The sequence below is a fragment of the Schistocerca serialis genome, chromosome 11 (assembly GCF_023864345.2).
Source record: "Schistocerca serialis cubense isolate TAMUIC-IGC-003099 chromosome 11, iqSchSeri2.2, whole genome shotgun sequence".
In the NCBI taxonomy this organism is placed as follows: domain Eukaryota; kingdom Metazoa; phylum Arthropoda; class Insecta; order Orthoptera; family Acrididae; genus Schistocerca; species Schistocerca serialis.
This window is the reverse complement of record NC_064648.1, coordinates 184,629,702-184,649,850: the sequence shown is the minus strand read 5'-3', so window position 1 is coordinate 184,649,850 and position 20,149 is coordinate 184,629,702. Positions and strand designations below refer to the sequence as shown.

At 42.8% G+C, this 20,149-nt stretch overlaps 2 protein-coding genes across 2 annotated transcripts in view; one reads left to right on the top strand and one right to left on the bottom strand.

The window, feature by feature from the left end:
- Positions 1-18,821, top strand: part of LOC126427122 (ankyrin-2-like) — a 91,500-nt gene extending 72,679 nt beyond the window's left edge. Inside the window, exons 3-4 of the mRNA XM_050089349.1 lie at positions 3,461-3,610; positions 17,289-18,821. Of these exons, the coding sequence (XP_049945306.1) occupies positions 3,461-3,610; positions 17,289-17,766 (628 nt within the window). The 3' untranslated portion in view covers positions 17,767-18,821. The remainder of the gene's footprint in view (positions 1-3,460; positions 3,611-17,288) is intronic.
- LOC126427123 (uncharacterized) overlaps positions 1-20,149 on the bottom strand; it is a 525,102-nt gene that overhangs the window by 102,177 nt on the left and 402,776 nt on the right. The window lies entirely within an intron of this gene.

Below are 20,149 nucleotides of genomic sequence, written 5' to 3'. Positions count from 1 at the left end.
ATTGTGTTTTATTTATATTTTAGGACAATTAATCTGTAAAAAACACACCAAAAGTAGAAAGAAAGCGTGTAAACCGTCTGATGATGAATCGCAACGATTCGAAACCGGTAACGGTTTCCTTTGAATAAAGGAACTCAAAGTAAATTTGTGGCTGGTTGCTGTCCTAACACGATCAACATTGGAGATTTTATTCCTGTAAACATTTTCTTTAACAGATTTCAAATTATAATCAAATAGCACCCTCTAAATATCAAGTTACAATTTATTCAGAGGCAGAAAGAACAAATATTGACAGTATGAGCTTTTGGGCTGAGAACTTTGCCGGTCCCTTTTAACACGGCCGTAGTCACGACTGCTCACAACCACCTCTGAAAGACTACACTGGTGCAAATCTGCAACACACCAGATTACTTTAAACTAAAAATTTTAACAATTCGCACAAGCACATGAACTATGCACCCCATAGGAGGGATCGAAATTGTACAAAACACTAACACTAAAAAAATTAACTTACCATTGAAGGTGCAACTTGATTTTTTAAAAATACTCTTACAGTGGAAGGGTGGCAACTTTATATACTAAAATGACCATTTAAATAAAAATCCATGAAATGCAGTCTCACATAAAGTATACAAACATGCTCTACATTACACTTATACCGCCTCTCAAGATGATAGGCAAGATAAAAACTTATATCAGGAATTCGGCCGTTACACTTCAAGCAATAAATTCGTCAACACCGAATCCGACAAACATGACAGAGGCAGTTATTAACGTATGGCAGACCGACAGACAGACAGACACTGCCTAACAAATACGGACGAGAGACAGACGAGCAAGCTGGGGACGAGAGACTGGCCAAGAAAAGAAGTAGAATTTAACAAGTAAATGAAGCAACATATCAGGAATCACTTAACTTCTAATAAACTGCGATGTCTGGCCAAGATCTGGCGCAGCACCCCCAAAACGCTCTCCCGAAACATCCGCTGCCAGCCGCTTCAACGCACACAGGAAGGCGCGCCGATCTCCCGTCTCACGGCGTCGCAGCTCGCACCGGCCAGACCGATGTCGCGGGTTGACTCCTGTTGCGCTCGTGTCGGCCGCGAAGCCACTACCCCTCGCTATACGGCGCGGCCCACTGGACTCACGTGGCGACCTCACATGCGCCGACGCTCGAGACGGACAAGTCATCTCGTATCCCAGTGCGCAACCGACCAACCGATCGATCCAACTGCCAGTGACCATTGCCTGAACAAACTCGAGCAGTCCAGTGACCTAACACATACTAGCACTCCGGACGACACACACTGACTGCTCCACACTGACCCGGCTGACCAACTGACCAGACTCCTCAGCCCATAGCGCCCCTTAAATGCTCGTGAACAGGCAACCTTTCCCCTTTCCCACCAGAGGGAGACACCAAAGCTGCGATTGCCACAGCGGCGCCACCGCCAGAAACGGAAAGCGACTGCTTTACACTATGCGCTGCGGCGCGCTCTTCAAAACAGCAAACTTTTACCACGGCTCACTAGGGTTTTGCCGGTGGTTTCTGCGACGTGTTGCACGAGATCCCGACTTCCCAGCCATTGTGTTGTTTACCGTCGAGTGCACCTTCCATCAGGATGGCCTTTACAACACTCGAACCGTTCATTACTGGGCAAGGGGGAATCCTCATGTGACGGACACCAGGAACGAATTACGCGCAACCTTTGGGCAGGCATTGTGGGTGACCATCCGATTGGGCCGGTCCGTCTACCTCCTCGACTTACTGTGCCAAATTACCTCCACTTTTTGCAAGAAACTCTACCCGGGCTTCTGGAAGGTGTTCCCCTGGACATACGGCTACGCATGTGGTTGCAGCACGATGGAGCGCCAGCACATAACAGTCGAGCTGTGCGCGGATATTTAAATGAACTCTTCGACGGCCGCGTAATTGGCAGAGGTACTCGTAGGACATGGTCCCTCCCGATCACCAGACCTCACGCCACCAGATTTTTTCCTGTGGGGATTCTTTAAGGTTTTTGTTCACCCACCCAGATGAAAACCACGTAGAAACCTAGGAATTAAAGGATTGCATAGAACATGTCGCCAATCACAGCTTGGGCAATGCCAGGAATGTTTGAAAAAGTTCGGCAAAACACCTCTCGATGTTACCAACCTTGTGCTGTAAGTAAACAATGTCCTAGTCACAAAAAAGGCCCTTTTCGGGGCCGACACAACTTGTAAAAGACTTCCTGTGCGCGAAATAACAGCTATTGACAGGTTTATTCCTGGTACGTCTTCCGATCAAACTATGAGGGCTCTTCAATAAAGAATGATCGTAATTTTTTTTTGACAGCATACCTGTCTTCATCCTCATAATTTTGATGGTCCTTCTCAAAGTAGTCTCCAATGAATGCGATGCACGTGTCCCAGCTTTCTTCAAATACATGCTGGAAACCACTTTTTGAGAGGTCCTTCAAAATCGCTTCTGCAGCCTTCAGCACTGGTTCTGATGACTGATAATGCCTCCCAGGAAGGCGTTTCTTCATGTTAGGAAATAGAAAAAAGTCACACGTTGCTAAATCCGGACTATATGGAGGGTGAGGGATGCATTTCAGGTTGATTTTTGGAAGATATTCAGCAACGACATTGACAACATGCGGCTGTGCATAATCGTGGTGCAGAAGACAGCCTGCTTCCCGGAAATGTGGTCTTTTGCGCCTGATATGGACTTTGCAATATTTTCAGGACATCCCTGTTCAAATATATGTGAAATCTTACGGTACTTAACTGCTAAGGTCATTAGTCCCTAAACTTACACACTACTTGACCTAAATTATGGAGGGCAACAGCGTCACACTACATGCTCTGGCAGGCTCTTCAAAACAGCAATTTTCTCCACGGCTCACACTTATTGCAATAGACTTGGGTTTACAAGTGTTGAAGACTGTCATCTAATAATAACAGGTTTTCTGGCATTTACGTGAGTCTGATTGTGGACTGACAGCCTTAGAGATCAGTTTCCTCAAGTGGTCTCCCATGGTAACCACTTTGTACAGTGAAACGACCTTATTGAAAAGCGAGCAGAGGGACTCTAAGATAGTAACATTATGTTGGTGCATACAATCCAGGTAGAGTGGAATTCAGGCCATCTGGATAATTTCGACCTGCGCTGACCTGTCCAGTAATTCTGTGATTACGTTTTGTCCAAGTGTTGGGCATTGTATGTTACTTTCAGCTGCACATGGTTTTGAACAAGCTGTTGTATGGCGTTGTGAGCTACTGCTGTGGAGAGCTGAGGTGGTGCAGCTGAATGTTATAAGCTTACTGGCAAGCTGTCCTCACGTTCAGCATGTGTCATCTGCCAGTTGCCAGTGGGCTGATAGTCCATCAGCAGTGCTGGCTGTACTGAGCCACCCCCACATCCCCACATGGATACGCCAGACAGTTCACACTCGGCCTCTCTCTGTATGTGCAGCACACCAGTCTCTACACAGCTGAGACCCACCGCCGCTGCCACCACCACCACCACCGCTGCCACCACTACCAGCACACTCTGCCAGACCCCTGCTGCAGCTGCTCTGTCCACGTCTCCTCCACTTGATGAAGCAACCGTCTCTCGCCTGCGGTGAGTTCCCTCACCACACACACACACACACACACACACACACACACACACACACACACACACTAGCAGTATGCTGTAGAGAAGATAGACAAACAGAAAGGGAAATGTAAAGGCTCAGTCTACGTTAGAAGAGAGTCAGCAAGGTGAAATACACTGCTGGCCACCGTAAATGCAACACCAAGAAAGACAAGAGGTAGCACAACAAAATTTATTTTGTAGATAACATGTTGACCAAGTATCAAATGATTACGTTTACAGACGTCTGTGACATGTGGTTCCTACCATAATCAGTAGCCAGAGTAGCCACCATTGTTGGAGATCACCGCTGCCACACGTCGCGGCATTGAGTCAAAGAGACGTTGGATGTGTTCCTGGGGCACAGCAGCCCAAGCAGCTTCCACACGTTGCCACAGATCATCTGGTCTGGCAGCTGGGGATGTAATCTGGGTCACTCGTTGAGCAACCGTGGACCACATGTTTTCTATCGGCGAAAGATCCGGAGAGCGAGCCGGCCAGGGAAGCAATTCAATCTGGTTATTGACGAAGAACCTTTGGACAATGCGTGCCACGTGTGGTCGCGCATTATCCTGTTGAAATATGGCTGTGGCCGAGCCCTGAAGGTAAGGAAGGACAACTGGCTCCAGCACCTCGGATATGTAGCGCCGGCTATTTAAAGTACCGGCAATGCGTACTAGAGGCGTGCGAGAGTAATATCCAATACCGCCCCATACCATAATACCCAGTGCAAGACCAGTGTGGTGGTGCATAATGCAGCTGTCCAGCATCCTCTGTCCACGGTGTCTCCACACTCGAATCCGACCATCGTGGTGCTGCAGACAGAAGCGTGCCTCGTCAGCAAAGACAACGTCATTCCATTCTGCCGTCCACATCCGTCTGTCATCACACCAATGGCGACGGAGACGTCTGTGGTTCTGCGTCAATGGTAGACGAAGCAATGGACGTCTTGCGGACAGACCACTCTGCTGTAAACGGCGTCGAATGGTACGCGCAGACACTGGATGATGCGTTACAGACGCAATGTGCTGTGCTATGGTTCGGGATGTCACTGAGCGATCCGTCACTGCCATGCGCACAATTTGCGTATCAGCACGTGCAGTGGTGCACCGAGGTGAATGCGATCGAGCACGTCGGTCCGTCGTATCCTCCTGCATCCAACGGTCACATATCCGCATTACAGTTGTATGGTTTCGTCCAACACGACTAGCGATTTCTCTGTATGATAATCCACAATCTCGGTAAGCCACTATCCTTCCTCTGTCGAACTCGGATACTTGATCAAACGATGTTCGCTGTTGTCTACGAGGCATAACTGATCGTCTTGTGAAACAACCACAAGGTAAACACACGTGCCGAACGTACACTCCTCGAAATCGCCAAGCCTTAAATGGCGCTATGAGGTGGCGCCACAGGCGCCCGTGATGTGCGTCTGCGCTCAAATTCTAATCAGTTGCGTATTTCATCGCTGCAAACCCATGGTGTAAATTTCACTTGATTCGGATGCTTCCTTCAGGGTGTTGCATTTACGGTGGCCAGCAGTGTAAAAAGAATATCAGAACATATGATCTGATGTATAATGGGACGGTATCCCCAGAATGAGGAAGTTGTGTCATGAGAGACGAGTTAATTGAAAATGGGTTGGTAGGGAAAACAGTGATCTATTGTGAACATTTCAGTGATTTAATCCCATCGGAATCAATAAACCAATCCAACAATAACTCAGGCAAGTAAGCCAACGTCACAAACAGAAAATCTAGTCACAGAGAGGAATTATGAGAGCATTGTATGTATAACACTGTATTTAGAAAGATAAAAACATCTAAAAATAATGGGGTATTGGAATGCTGTAGCAGTGGGGTGAGTAAAGACAGGTTTATGAGACAGTTTAGGGTCGTTGGTAGAAATGCGAAAGGAGGAAGAAGGAAGAATCCTGGAACCCTGGATTAAATTTGTGCTAGTAACAAGAATTAGACTGTTCAACAATCAAAACAAAAGCAATAGTCAGTTGGAAGGTCTGTTAACCTGAGCTCTTCAGATTGTGGACCACCATATTTTGACATAACAGGTAGTCAGAGTAACAACACACACACAAAGCAGAAACTCTGCGCGGAGTGGATCATATTTCTGTCTGTGAACACATTTAGAGTCCTGAGATCCCATCATTTATTTCTGGGAGAAGGGTGTGCAACGTCGACCTCTTTACCATTGAGCAGCATTTCCATCCAAAGTCTGCAGTTATTTGTTGGATGTATACCAATTTTTGTCTTCCTCTACAGTTTTTGCTCTCCAGTGCATCCTCCAGTACCATGGCATTTGTTTCCTGATGTCTACACATGTATCCGGTTATGCTGTCCCTTCTTACAGTTTTCCATATACTGCCATGCTCACATATCCTGTAGAGAAGTTCCACAGTGCCTTTCTTCTCAATTCAGGTAATCCTCAACATCCTTCTATTGCACCCTATTCTGACTGTTCCAATTCTCTTCTCTTACTGTATCTCTTATAATCCATTATTAATTTTCATACTATACTGGGCTTCAAATGTACATTCAGAGATGTTCTGTCACCAAGTTGAGGCCTATCTTTGGGAGTTGTAACCTTGTTTTTCTTGGAATGACCTATTTTATTGTGCTACATTACTTCTTACAACAACCTCGCTTTGTCCTGTGTAAATTTCCTTCTGAGGTAACAGTATCACTTAAATTTCTTTATTTTGTGGTCCCTAATTTTGATGTTAAGTTTGTCACTGATGTTATTTCTGCTACTGCCCAATACTTCAGTCTTTCTTTTATTTAAACCATAATTCTGTACTCATCCAACTGTTCATTGCATTCAGCAGCTCTGGTAATTCTTACTCACTTTTGGTGAACATGGTAACATCAACAGTCATTTTCTCAGTGAAATGCCTTCCTCAATTTTAATTAAATTCCTGAAAGTTTGTTCAATTCCATGAACGATTCCTTGATGTTCAGTTTGCACAACTGGGGAGATTCACTGATTCCCTGTATTGCACCTTTTCAATCATAGTACTTCTTTATTCAATTTTTACTTTTCCTTGTTGATTATTGTACATACAGTAATGTATATAATGCGCCTGTCCTCTATATCTGTAAAGTTTGTAATTTTTGAGAATTTCATATGTCACATTACTTTACATTGTCAATCTTTTTAAAGGTGGGCTAATCCAATGAATGTTCCGTGATTTTCGTTACACCTTGATTGCCTTATCAATTAAAAGTTCAGATCTGCCTCTCTGGAGCCAATATTATTGTCTTCCAACAGATCCTCCGTTTTTTCTTCCGTTCTTCTACGTATTAATCTTGTCATCAATTTGGATTCATGAACTGTTTAGCTCACTGTGTGAAAGCTTATGCATTTGTCGATACTTTGTCGCATCTAGAGTGTGTAAATGATATTTTTTTCTGGAAGTTTGTTGATATGTCTCTAGTCTCATAGATTCTACAGATCAAGCAGAACAGTCGTTTCATTGCAACCTTCCAAGAGCATCACATAAATTCTGAAGGAATGTTATCTAACCATTCTGCTTTGTTTTTGCGAAAGCCTTCCAGAGCTTTGTGAAACTCCAACGGCCAATCCACTATGTTAGCCAATTCGACTTTCATTTCTCCTTCTACCATGTCATGCGAAAGTCCCTCCCCTCACAGAGGTGGTCAGTGTATTGTCTTCAGCCGTGTCTCGCTCTCGCTCTCGCTCCACTTTGTTAATCAGTGGAATTATGAGGTTCATTCAAACAAAACCTGGTCAGTGCGTCTACCTTTGCCTTACATGTAAGGTGGCAACACGTAGCTGAGGGTATGATGGCGCCATCTATTGGTAGATAACTGACGTGTGCATACATACCGTTTGATGTGTCATAGCACCAGTGTGGTTTCACATCGAAGACACGGTGGTCCCGCAAGTTATCATCCACTACAAAACAAGCAGGCGAGTAAGCAGGAACAACGAGGGGAGTGATTCGATTTTTGGCGGTGGAGGGAGTTGGAGGCCATGAAATGTATCAACAGATGAAGGCTGAATACAGTGAGTACAGTCTGAGTCGTTCAAGTGTTGTGGAGTGACGCAAACGATTCCTTGAGGGGTGTGAGTTGCTGGAAGTCGATGCTCGTCCTGGACAGGATCATTGTGCCATCACACAGGAAATGGTTGCGGAAGTGAATGTTTTAGTCTTGGACAACCACAGAATCACCATGGACGACATCCATTGGTTACTGGGTATCAGTGTGGACACCGCCCACACCATAATGGATCAAAACTTGAACATTCGAAAAATCTGTGCACAGTGGGTTCCTCACCAACTGACCAACGAACAGTGCAATACTCGAATGGTGCTGTCTTTGAGTCATCTGCAACGTTATCGTGAAGAGGAATACGGCTTTCTGTCATGTATTGTCACAGGTGATGAAACATGGTGTCACCATTTTGAACTGGAAAACAAGCATCAGAGCAAGCAATTAATACATCGACTTTACCACCTCCAAATAAATCAGAGGCCATGCACACCAGTTCTGGTAAGGTCATGATGTCCTTTTCTTACCACAAGGACCCACTGCTTGTCGAGTTCCTGAAAAGGAGAACCACCATCAATGCCCATCGTTATCAAGCCACTTTACAGAACCTTAGATAAGCCATCAAGTCGAAACGCCAAAGCATGTTGTCCAATGGTGTTACCCTCCTGCATGATAATGCCCACTCACACAGGGCCAATTTGGTGAAGACAACATTGCAGCTGTTTTAGTGGGAAACACTGGAACATCCACCTTAGTCACAGACTTTTCACTGTGTGACTTTCAGGTGTTCAGACCTCTAAAAGAAGTAATTCGCAGACATCGATTGGCAACAAACGACAAAGTATGTGACTGGGTCCAGACTTGGATCCTATAGCAGCCTACTAGCTTCAAGGAAGGAATCGACTGGCTAGTGTCACAATGGGATAATTGCGCCAACAGTTCTGGCGACTAGTTTTGTGTATGTGTACTGTATATAACTACTATTTTTGAGTTAGTAAAATAGTTACCATTACTTTACACTAGTTAACCATGTTTAATTTGAATGCTGCTTATATTTTTTAACTGTCACAACCAAATCTCCAGATATCAGACGCTGAGATCGGTACCAAATGTTTTATGTTGATAGAGTATCAACCAAAACTCTGATTTAGTTTTTTCTGTGTGTTATTGTCCAGCATAATGGGCATAAACATTAATTAAAACTAACACCAAAACTACAGAGCACATCAAAACACAACTGAGTACATGACACGTTGCTTCCATGGGGAAATCGGTAGAGCCTTCAAGTCCTGTACCAAGGATCACGGGTTCAAACCCCCATGTCGACAAATGTTTTACTGTATTATGTGCAAAAGTGTTATACGGGACAATGTATTTGACATGTAAAATGACTGTTTGGAGTTTACAGCAACATTCTCTTGGCAGTCTGCTTTTGCTTCATTGGATTGAAAGTAGTAAACCTATAATGTACATTTGTAGTTTCACAGAATATAAATCAGAACAGAAAAATAAAGAAACAATTGCATCACCCATGTGGAAGTAATAGTAACAATAATTAATAATAAACAAAATAATAAGATCGGTAACAAAAACATGACATTCAGCTAACGAAGTCAAAGCAGACTGCCAAAAGAACATTGCTACAAACTCTGAAAAGTATTTTTACATGTCAGGAAAATCTCGCATATATCACTTTCAATGTTACACAGTTAAAAAAAATTGTTATCAGTGGGGTTTAAACACTGTACCTTATCACCCACGCGAGATCTATGATGAAGTTACTCAAACATACGCTTTTCATATGCTCAGTTGGCTTTGTAATACCTTCCATTACCATTAATGCATGTTCTGTTTTGGTTGATACTCTATCGCCATAACAATGTTTGGCACTGAACTGTGTCTCACATCTGGAGGGTTGGTTGTTAGTGTTGTCATTGTTGCATTTAATGTCACTGAAGGATTTTAGACTCTTCTGTGTGCTGAATCTGTGCATCCTACGACCATTTTTTATTTATTTATCCTCAACCTTTCTGCAGTCATTCTACTTTACTATCTCTCAAACTTAGTTACCTGTAATACCAAATTCTTGGCTTTCTGTGACTATTGCTGTACTTCTTTCTTTCATCAATCATTTTGTGTGTTTGATAAGATTTCTTAAGAGTTGCTTTCCTTGCACCAACAATAGTCTGTTCTACTTAAGTGTTTCGCCTTTTCAGAGACATCAACTGCTGTTCACCTGAAATGTCAACAGTTACATTCATTATTGCATTATCTAGAGCCTCATAGAAGTTCAAATAACTATTTTATTCCTCAGCACTTTAATATCCCATTTACTTACACATTGATTCCTCCTAACATTTCTATTAAGCTTCAATTTACTCACCACCATAACCAGCTCTACATCTGCTCCAACATACATCTTAACAATTCATTGGGTTGTCTGTGTGGGAATGATATAATGCTGCTGGTATCTACCAGTACTTTGAGTTCTTTACCAAGTACACACCACTACCTTCCTCCGTAATGTTCTTAAAAGCCAGAAACAGTGAGTCGCTAAAGGAAATTATATGAATATCACAGAATAGAGAGTGTAGACTTGCAGTAACTCTACCACCGAGAAAATGTGTTGGAAAGGAGCAGGGGTCTCTTACATAGAGAGTGGTATGGAGAGAACCAACTGGTAACTGATGAGCAAGTCACATGGAAGACACTTCAGTAATGATAGCACATTGTAAACTGGATGTCTTGAAATTTTTTCTGGAGGTGATGTTCTACAGGTCATACGTATTTCAAAAGTGGTTGTTAAATATGGAAATTTAGTAGCATTTCGAAATGTTACTTATGGGACTTCCTGAAGTTTTGAAATGTCATTTGTCCTTAACATTTGACTGTCTGTCACCATTATAACAGCTATAAATATGGACACACATACAAATACCTGTATCTGAAGCACATTGTTAGGTCTGTACTGATCTCAGATGCCACACATTAGGGATTGGTACACACTCAGTTCTAGGATTTTTGTTATGTATATTAAAAGGACAGTATTGAAAAGGGAGCAGACAAAACTCCAAGGCAGTTACATTACGTGGGTTGCACACAAATGGGCCGAACCCAGTTCGGATCATTCAGATACATTTCAATATGATGGAACCTGAGTTGACCTTTCCACGAAATTTGTAGTTAAGGTTTTGTGTAATTGTCAGGCACTGTATGTGCATTTTGTTCATGCATGGTTTTGAACTACCTGTTGTGTGGTATTGAGCAACTGCTGTGGGAACTCGGCTGGTGTAACTGAATGTGATTGTCACTGGCAAGTCGTTTGCACCATCTGGATTGCTGCTCCCATTGTTGGCATCCGTTCAGCATTTGGGTGCGTGCGTGCGTGCATGCGTGTGTGCATACTGTTCCTCAGCAGTGTTGGCTGTAGTGAGACGCCACCAGGTGCCCACGTGCCTCTCTCTTACCAGCTGCTACACAGTAGAGGTCCACAGTAGAGGTCCAGCACCACTGCCACCTTTGCTGCTGGACCCAAGCAGACTCCTGCTCCACCTGACGAGACCACTGTCTCTCACATGTGGTTAGTTCCCTCACACCACACACACACACACACACACACACACACACACACACACACACACACACACACACGACCATTATGTGGTAGATAAGATATAGGGACCAAAATTTGAAGTCTAAATGCTCAGTCTAGATTTTTTTTGGTGGGTCAGCAAAGTGCACTAGGAATAAAATAAGAAAATACAGTCATATTAATAATGGGTCGGTATCCACGGCATTAGGAGGTAGTATCATGAGAGAGAGGTTAATTAAGAATGGATTGGTAGGGAAAATAGTGAGCTATTGTCAACTGTTCAGTGATTTATTCTCATCAAAATCAGTAAACCAATGCAAATAATAATTCAGGCAGGTAAGCGAATGTCATGCACAGAAAATCTAGTGACAGCGAGAGAGTATGACTGCGCTGAATGTGTAACTCTCTACGCACAAAGAGGCGTATGTCTAACACTCTTGGTGTATTGGAATGGTCTAGTAGGGGTCAGTTAAACATAACGTTTATGAGGTCATTTTGGGTGGTTGGCGGGAATGAGAGAGGAGACAGAACCCTATAATTTGCCATAAAATTTCTGCTAGTAACAAGACATGCACTTATCAAGCACGAAACAGATGCAAATGTCGGTAGAACCTAGCTTGTCAAAGTGTGGACCACCTTGGTCGCATGGTGTAAGAGCCAGTACAGGTAACAACACATATCAAAACAGAAACTCTTCCTGCTGTTGATGATGTTTCTGTCTGTCTGAACAAGTTTTAAACTTCTGTGAGCACCCAAATTCCACAATTATTTGTGCTGTGCATTCCTATCTCTGTCTTTCCCTACAGTTTACTGCCCTCTACAGCTACCTCTACTACCATGGCAGTCATTTCCTGATACCTTCACATATCATGTATTACTCTGACCCTTGTCCTTGTCAGAATTTTTCACATAATGCTATCCTCACCTATTCTGCTGAGACGTTACAGAGTTCCTCTCTTATGAGTTCACCTAATTTTAACATCCTTCTGTAGCAATGCATTTAGAATGCTCCGATTCACTTCTTGTTTTTTTCCCATAATACACGATTCATTTTCATACAGTACTGTGATCCAAACATTTCAGATGTGTCGTCCCCTAATTGGCTTAAATCTTTGGTATCAGTAAGATTGTTATGCGAGGGATCTCCTGTTTTTCCCTGCTACATTACCTCGCTTTGTTCTGCAGCGTAAATTGGCTTCACAGATAGCAGAATCCCTACAATTCATGCACTTTGTGGTCCTTAATACTGATGTACACTTTGCCACCAATGTTATTTCTGCTACTCCTCAATACTTTCTTCTTTCTTCTGTTCATAAATCCAAATTCAGTGCTCATTCGACCGTTTATTACATTCAGCAACTCTGGTGATTCTTTCTCACTTTCAGTGAACACAGAAATATCATCAGTCAATTTTATCAATGAAATCCTTTTCATCCTCAGTTTTAATTAAATTTCTGGAAGTTCCTTCAATTCCACTGAAATTCAGTGTTTAGTCTGAACATTTGTGGAGCCTACCAGCATCCCTGTCTTGCATTATGTTCAATCAGAGTACGTATCCTTTTTTATTATTGTACATGTTGTGTGATACCTGCCGTTAAGTATGCCTTACCCCGATTTTTCGTACATTTGCACTGTTTCACGTTGTCAAACATCACTTAAAGATAGCCAAATCCAATAAAGATCTCTTGATTTTTCTTGCACATTCCGTAGGTCAGATCGGCCTCCCTGGATCTTTTACTCCAAATTTAGCGTCCTCAAAAGAGATCCTGAACTTTGGTTTTCATTCTTCTGCATGTTATTTATTCTTGTAAGTAATTTGAATTTATGAGCTGTTTAGCTCCTTGTGCAAAAGCTATCGCACTTATTGGCTCTTTCGTCGCCTCTGTAGTGTCTGGATGACCTTCTGGCAGTCTGTTGTTATGGCTCCTGTCTCGTAGCTTCTACAGACAAACTTGAATAGTCATTTCATTACCACCTTCCCCAGCGATCATGTATGAAACGTTAACTATCTGTTCTGCCTTGTTTGTGTGCAAATTTTCCAGAGCTTTGTAAAATTCTAATGGTCAGTTCCCCACATTTTCCAATTCAGCTGTCATTTCTACTTCTGCCACGTCTAATAGTTCCTTCCTCTCATAGATATCTTTAATGTACAGTTTCCTGCCGTCTACTCTCTCCTGCACGTTTAACAGTGGAAATCCTTTTGAACACTTGTTAAAACCTGTACATTTAATTTCACTTAAAGTTGTTCCAACTTTTCCATGTGCTGAATGTGTCCTTCGTACATGCATTTCTTCTAATTCTTCCCAGAACCAGAAATGGGCTTCAGATCTGGAAGATCAACACTTACAACAGTCAGGCTGCTTCTAAGCAACATCAATGAAGCGCTAAAAAAGAAACAAATGTTATACACGGTGTCCATAGACTTTACCAAAGCCTTTGACCTACTGGAAAGAGATCTCATAGTCCGAAAACTGGAAAACACAATGGGAGGGGGTAGCACAAGGGCAAGTAGCAAGCAAAGCGAGACTTCATGCAAAAAGTCTGGGTGATTCGCCAACTTGTGAGAACAGCGACCTGATAGATACTGAAGAAGGCAGGTTTGTGTGCGCTCAAGTGAAGGAGATCTGGCGAGTTGTCAGACAAATGTTGGCCACAGTAACACGAACAGTACCTTGCCTGCTGATTTCTTTTAATCCTACCAACGTGCCACATCCATTTTCAATAAAGAAATGCTCCAAACTGGCTGAAAGGGCAAATAACGTATTACCTCCTAACTGAAGGAAATAAAACTAGTAGAAGTTACGTAGGTTGGTGCACGCACGCTGGCACAGAGCCGGCGGCCGGGCACAAGCGGATGTGGCGTGGACCAGGGGGTGACCCGTCCCCTCCAAGTCGGCCACGAGTGTGCAAGAACAACTTTGCAAAATTTGCTAGTATATGTAATTAAGCCGCACAGACTTAGGCATCTTGTCACGGTTCACACGGCTGACCGCCCCCCCCTCCCCCCCTCGGGCATGTGTGTGGGCGTGTGTGTGTGTGTGTGTGTGTGTGTGTGTGTTGTCGTTAGCGTAAGTTAGTTTCAGCTAGATTAAATATTAAATAGCATGTATGCTTAGGGACCGATGACCTGAGCAGTTTCGTCCCATACGTTCTTACCACAAATTTAACTAGTGAATAGGAAAAAGACGTAAACACAAGAACAACATAATGAATCGTTGATAAGCTCTTTTCTCTCATACGGTATTTTTTGGTTATTTATGTATTTATTTTTAGGGAAACAGAAATCTGCATAGCTCAGAAGCATCTTATTTTGTGTTGAAGCAGTATCGGAGGAAAAGTTTATCCTCACAACAGAAGAAATCGTACTTTTTATTATATTTCATTTTATTTTATTCAGTATGTCAAAACATTTAACCAGAAGAAGGGGCTGTCCTGATTTCTTCTGTTCTGCATTACATTTACGGTTACCCGAAGCATCCAAAATGGCAGCACAGAGCTTCCATTGAGTGGAGTGATTGGAGTCAAGAGAAGACCAACTTGGCAAACAAACCTCGGGAAACATTGGGTGACTTACAAGATATTGCGAAATAATTTGGAAAGCAAACTATCGTGAACACGAAGTTCAAAGCTGTCGCTCACAACTGAGATAGCTTCTTTGCAGACACGGTCCTCTGGATGAAGCGCAAAAATTTTTTTTTAAATAAAAAATCATACACGAAAATAATGGAGCGGCTCTGTGACAGGTATGGGGAGACGTGTGGTGGGCAGGCCTCGGAATGCTCAACCGCTGGCCCCCACGCCCCCCCCCCTCCCCTCCACCTTCCTGCCTGGTGCTGACCAGCGTCTCCCAGAAAAAGGAAGTCGGTATATCACAAGAAGAGCGGATAGCTGAGACAGGTATAGCGGCAGTACGATGGAACAGGCCCCTGGATTCTTGACCCTTGCCCTCTTTGTCGCCAACTGCCTGGCACTGTCGCCATAAGAAAATAGAAGATAGAAAACTTTGGTGCAGAGGATATCACGTAGAAAAAATGGTCCAGTGGTTAAAAAATAAAACGAGAGAAGAAAGTGGTTAAGGTGGTCAGTTTCTTGTCTGCACGTAGTCGATTCGCACCAACATTACTTCAATGAATTTTAAATCGTGTTAAAGTTATTAGTTTAAAAAAAAGAAGTAGAAGTGATTCTAGCTTTGTATGGTGAATATCTGGATTCGTTTCTCACATCAGGATATCTTTTTGAAAAAGCACAAGCACTATCCCTCCACCTCTAGTAACCTGGAGGAGACTCGCTATAGTTGGGGCCCTGACAGAGGCAGAAGTCATCCCAGATTGAAACTCTGTCGTGAGTTACCTTTACTATGCGATTTTTTTTACTAATGAGCCAATCGCACCAAGGTCCCATGCCATTTGACTCTTACTGTGTTTGAGCTTAAGATGTGGAAAATATTGGTGCTGCACTGGAATTCGAACCCAAATCTCCATTTTCGACACATCTGATCCCATTGAGGTGATACATTTCCACCATTTCGTTGTTTCCGCATGACTGCAAAGTCCTCGAGACCTTCACAAAAGATACATGTTTGGGTTCAAATCCTGGTCTGTCATTTCAAGTTGTAACATGTGCACATCAAACTACATGTGACAAATGGTGGGTACTGGTTTTGACTCCCAAGTCAGACATATGACTTATCGTCCTATCATGTCAGGTTGAAAGATGCCACTCGTAGCTACTGTGAAAAAGAATTCGTTAGTAACATCACATTGTATGTAGTCAACAACGATGTGTGTAATGTTCGGTTCCTAGTGAACACAGAAATTTTCGTTATTTCCAATTCACACATGTGCACATTTCGATGCTGTTGAATTCAACCATTATTTAACGTCTACTCGTAGCTAGAAGTCAATGTCCATAGATTCTGGGTTCGAATCTTTGTAGGGCAAAATATTTTCATCTCATAATTTTAGTTTGTCATCTCGCTACTGGTGAAAAATGACGATTTTTAATAAATGAAAAAGCACCAGTTTGCTTTTGTTCTACAATATTACTTTTATTGTAATCCGGTTTTCGGCTTACAAGGCCATCTTCAGACATTTACTGAGTAAATGTCAGTAAATGTATGAAGATGGCCTTTTAAGCCGAAAACCGGTTTACAATAAAAGTAATATTGTAGAACAACAGCAAACTGCTGCTTTTCATTTATTATAATGTTGTTCTACCAAGAACCGACGGAATACTGTTAATATGACGATTTTTAACTTTTGATTGTGCTTACTTAACCATCTGATTAAGTGCTGGGTTCTAATCCTCGGTCAACACAAAACTATATCATGTCATTTTGAGTTTACTCATTGTTCCTTGTGACTGAAACCATATTCATGACATTTTGTGTGTATAGTTAACGGGAATAACAGTTGCTGGATTGTATTCGGCGAAGCTAGTGCAGTAAAAAAAGTTTCATTGTATAATTTCAAGGTGAACGTTGCTTTTTGAAATGTCGGTTATCATAATAAATTTGCGTTTACAAGAGCAAAGTTGGCAATGTTTTGGCCACATTGTTGTCTGTGTGTCAGAAACTTTCAGTATTTGGCGAGACTGTGTCAAGAGATTGGCCGATAACTGGACTGAAATTTTTTTGGCTGCATATGAGGAGAGTGTCACTTTGAAAATCTGGAGATGGTAATCTTCTTGTGTGTGACCTCTAGCAGTTAGGCTACAGATGGAGAACTATTACCAGCTGCAACAAGCTTGTGTTTTTGTGGAGGTGAGTGACTCGTTAACTATGGCATCCTGAGATCAAAGGAGGTGACTTCTAGGAATCAGTGACACAAAATATGACAACATAATTCCTTCAGAGGTTGTATAATGCTATTTGTAATGAACAATGAATAAAGATTTGTTTATAAGGGGGATTTGCTGTAGCATAATACATGCAGAGTTGTGCACTGTTTTATATTGTTTCCTTGTGTGGCAGTTTCCCTCATTATGTGTGTGTGTTGCGAGTTTGTAGCAGAGAGTGGGAGTTCCTGTGTTTTTTTTGCAGAAGCCTCTCTGCAGACGAGAGAGACAGGAGGCTGATCAAGGTGGCTAACCAGGGGTCGGTGGGGGAGCTGAGGGAGCTGCTCGCCGCGGGGGCCGATGTGGGGGCTCGGAGCACGGCTGGATTTACTGCCCTGCACTATGTAGCTGTCAGAGGAGACGTCAAGGCGGCGAGGTGGCTGGTGAAGGCTGGTGCAGCGCTGGACGCCAGGAGCAACTGCCAGAACATGCCTTTGCACTTGGCTGCACTGCGGGGCAACGCGGCTGTGGTGCAGCTGCTGCTGACAGCGTCTGCCGACCCCAACGCAAGGGCTAGCGATGGGTTGACGCCGCTGCATTGTGCGGCATTAAATGGCCATGCAGAAGCGGCGGCCAAGCTGCTCGAGGCGGGGGCCGACAGGAGGGCGAGAACTGATAATGGGCGCACAGCAGTGGACTTCGCCAGGGTGTACAGCACGCAGCTGATGCAAATCTTGTCATGAGACAACCAGTCCACAAACTCGTCTGAAAAAAAATAAAAAATAAAAATAATAAAAAAATAAAGTGGAACAGCGTCTCCAGATTTTCAAATAAAGACAAAAACTGAATCCTTCTGTCACTCACAAATTTTACCCCTCCTCAACTAGCATACTGCACACATACTCCAAGCACCACTGCGACAAAACAGAGAGAAAGCTATGTAACAGTAAAGTAATTCAGGTAACAGGCAACCTTCCTCTCAAGAAAAATGTCTCAAGTACACTTCTAAACTTTGAAAAAGTCAACAGTTCATTGCGAATAAACACAACTACTCTATAATATGTGATCGGTGAAAAGCATTTCACACCCACCTAGAAGGTCCTATACCAGACTATAGCAATTTGTAGCACGCTAAGATTTCTGCTATATGAGTTCTCTCACTAGAATTTCCACCTCTGATATCAGACTCAGTTTACTACTGCATATTCAGCAAACGTTTTACAGTATTGTACTTCCTGTGTTTAATTACAATGAGATATTAGTAGAGGTATTCACACCACATAACGCGCTTATCATCTGGAACCATACGGTTAGGCCACACGTAACTAAACAATCAAAGCACAACCTCATACCTTACAGTTCCCACACAGCTGTCATGCTGCCTAACGCACCACTACCTGCCGGACGACACGGACCTTTGCTCTGATGTTACAGTATAAGACAGTAAGCTTCCCCCGCTTTCCTCCACATCCCCCTGCCGATGGCCTGCAGTGCAGTTCTCTCAGCCAGACGCCGCCGCAAGTAGCGCCCTCATTGTCCCAGGCGGCGATCTGCAGAACTACGGCACTCACCAGCTGGGCACCACAATGTCACACCTATTCCACTACCAAAGCACCTAATTCTGTTAAACTGTGCACACAAAAATAGCTCTGCAATTTACAAAAATAAATAGGAAATTAGTATGATCTTCAGTGCCAATGGTTAAACACTGAATTACAGCTCGGAAGCAAACAGCAGCTACACCGTATCTTCGAAGCTCTCATACAGCAGCAATGTAATATAAAACTCCAGAATGAGATTTTCACTCTGCAGCACAGTGTGGACTGATACGAAACTTCCTGGCACATTAAAACTCTCTGCCAGACCGAGACTCTAACTGGGGACCTTTGCCTTTCACAGGCAAGTGCTGTACCAACTGAGCTACCCAAGCACCACTCATGACCCCTCCTGACAGTTTTAATTCTGCCAGTACCTCGTCTCCTACCTTCCAAACTTCACTAGAGCACTAATATAAACCTGCTAGAAACTTGGGGAATTTAGCTGCGAAATTTGCAGGTGCTTCATTGTGGACCACTTGCTTTATGACGACACAAAAGATCCATTTTGATTATAATGAAAAGCAGTCACCATATACACTAGAATAGTTGGAAATTAACTATGCCACATACAATATATAAAGGAAATCCGGTCCTTATAGTATTTTTCTCAGTACTTGACATAAAAGATTGCAACAACCAATGTAATTCTAGTTCTATTTGAGACAGAACACTGAGGGCCAAATTTCAGCACATGAAAGCAAAGTAAGTTTCACAATTATGCACACGAATCTCGATACTCATAAATCTCAATGACACAGCTGAGAGGGTAACGCAAGTCCTGGAACTACAGGTAATAAAATTACCCTTACTTTGACACATAAATCGAGTAAACAAGTGTAATGAAGAGCGTAGTGTATCAAGTCAATTACTGTTATGTCACTTAATTCCCTTATTTCTGATTGCACAGTCTCTGAGTTTAACAGATCTTAAGTTCTAATAATTCGTCTGTATTTCTTTAAAAGAGCAGCTACTCCATGTCGATACAGGTACCAAGAGCCAGGGCTGGCACTAGACTTTCTGGGCCCTGGGTAAATGTTGTTAGGCCGCTCCTTAAAATTTTTTATTTTAAGCTTTGTTAATTCGGATAACGTCACAAAATGTTACTGCAGAAAGATCAATCAGTGGCTTTTTTAATAAATTTTGATGCTCGCGATTTGTGTAAATTTGATACTTTACCAAACTACTTTCTCTAGTTTTTTTTTTTAGAAGCTTAATATTTTATAATCACGACACAACATAACGAGCGGACAAACTCTGACCCCATTTCGATCGTAGCTGCTTGTGCAAAACTAACAGGCAAAGTGCAGAACAATTCGTAAGGCCGTCATCATATTTCGCGGCATATCATTCAAACTGCGCTTATGAAGAGCACCGAGAAGGCGTAGAAGAACTGGCTCGGACTCAAAATTGGCTTCATGAATCTTTTCAACAGCAAAATTTCTTCTCTCAGACCCTCCTTATTAACGTGTACACTATGGAAAGATTCGACGTTCTCTACACGCTCTGCCACCGGGGAACCGTGTTCGCT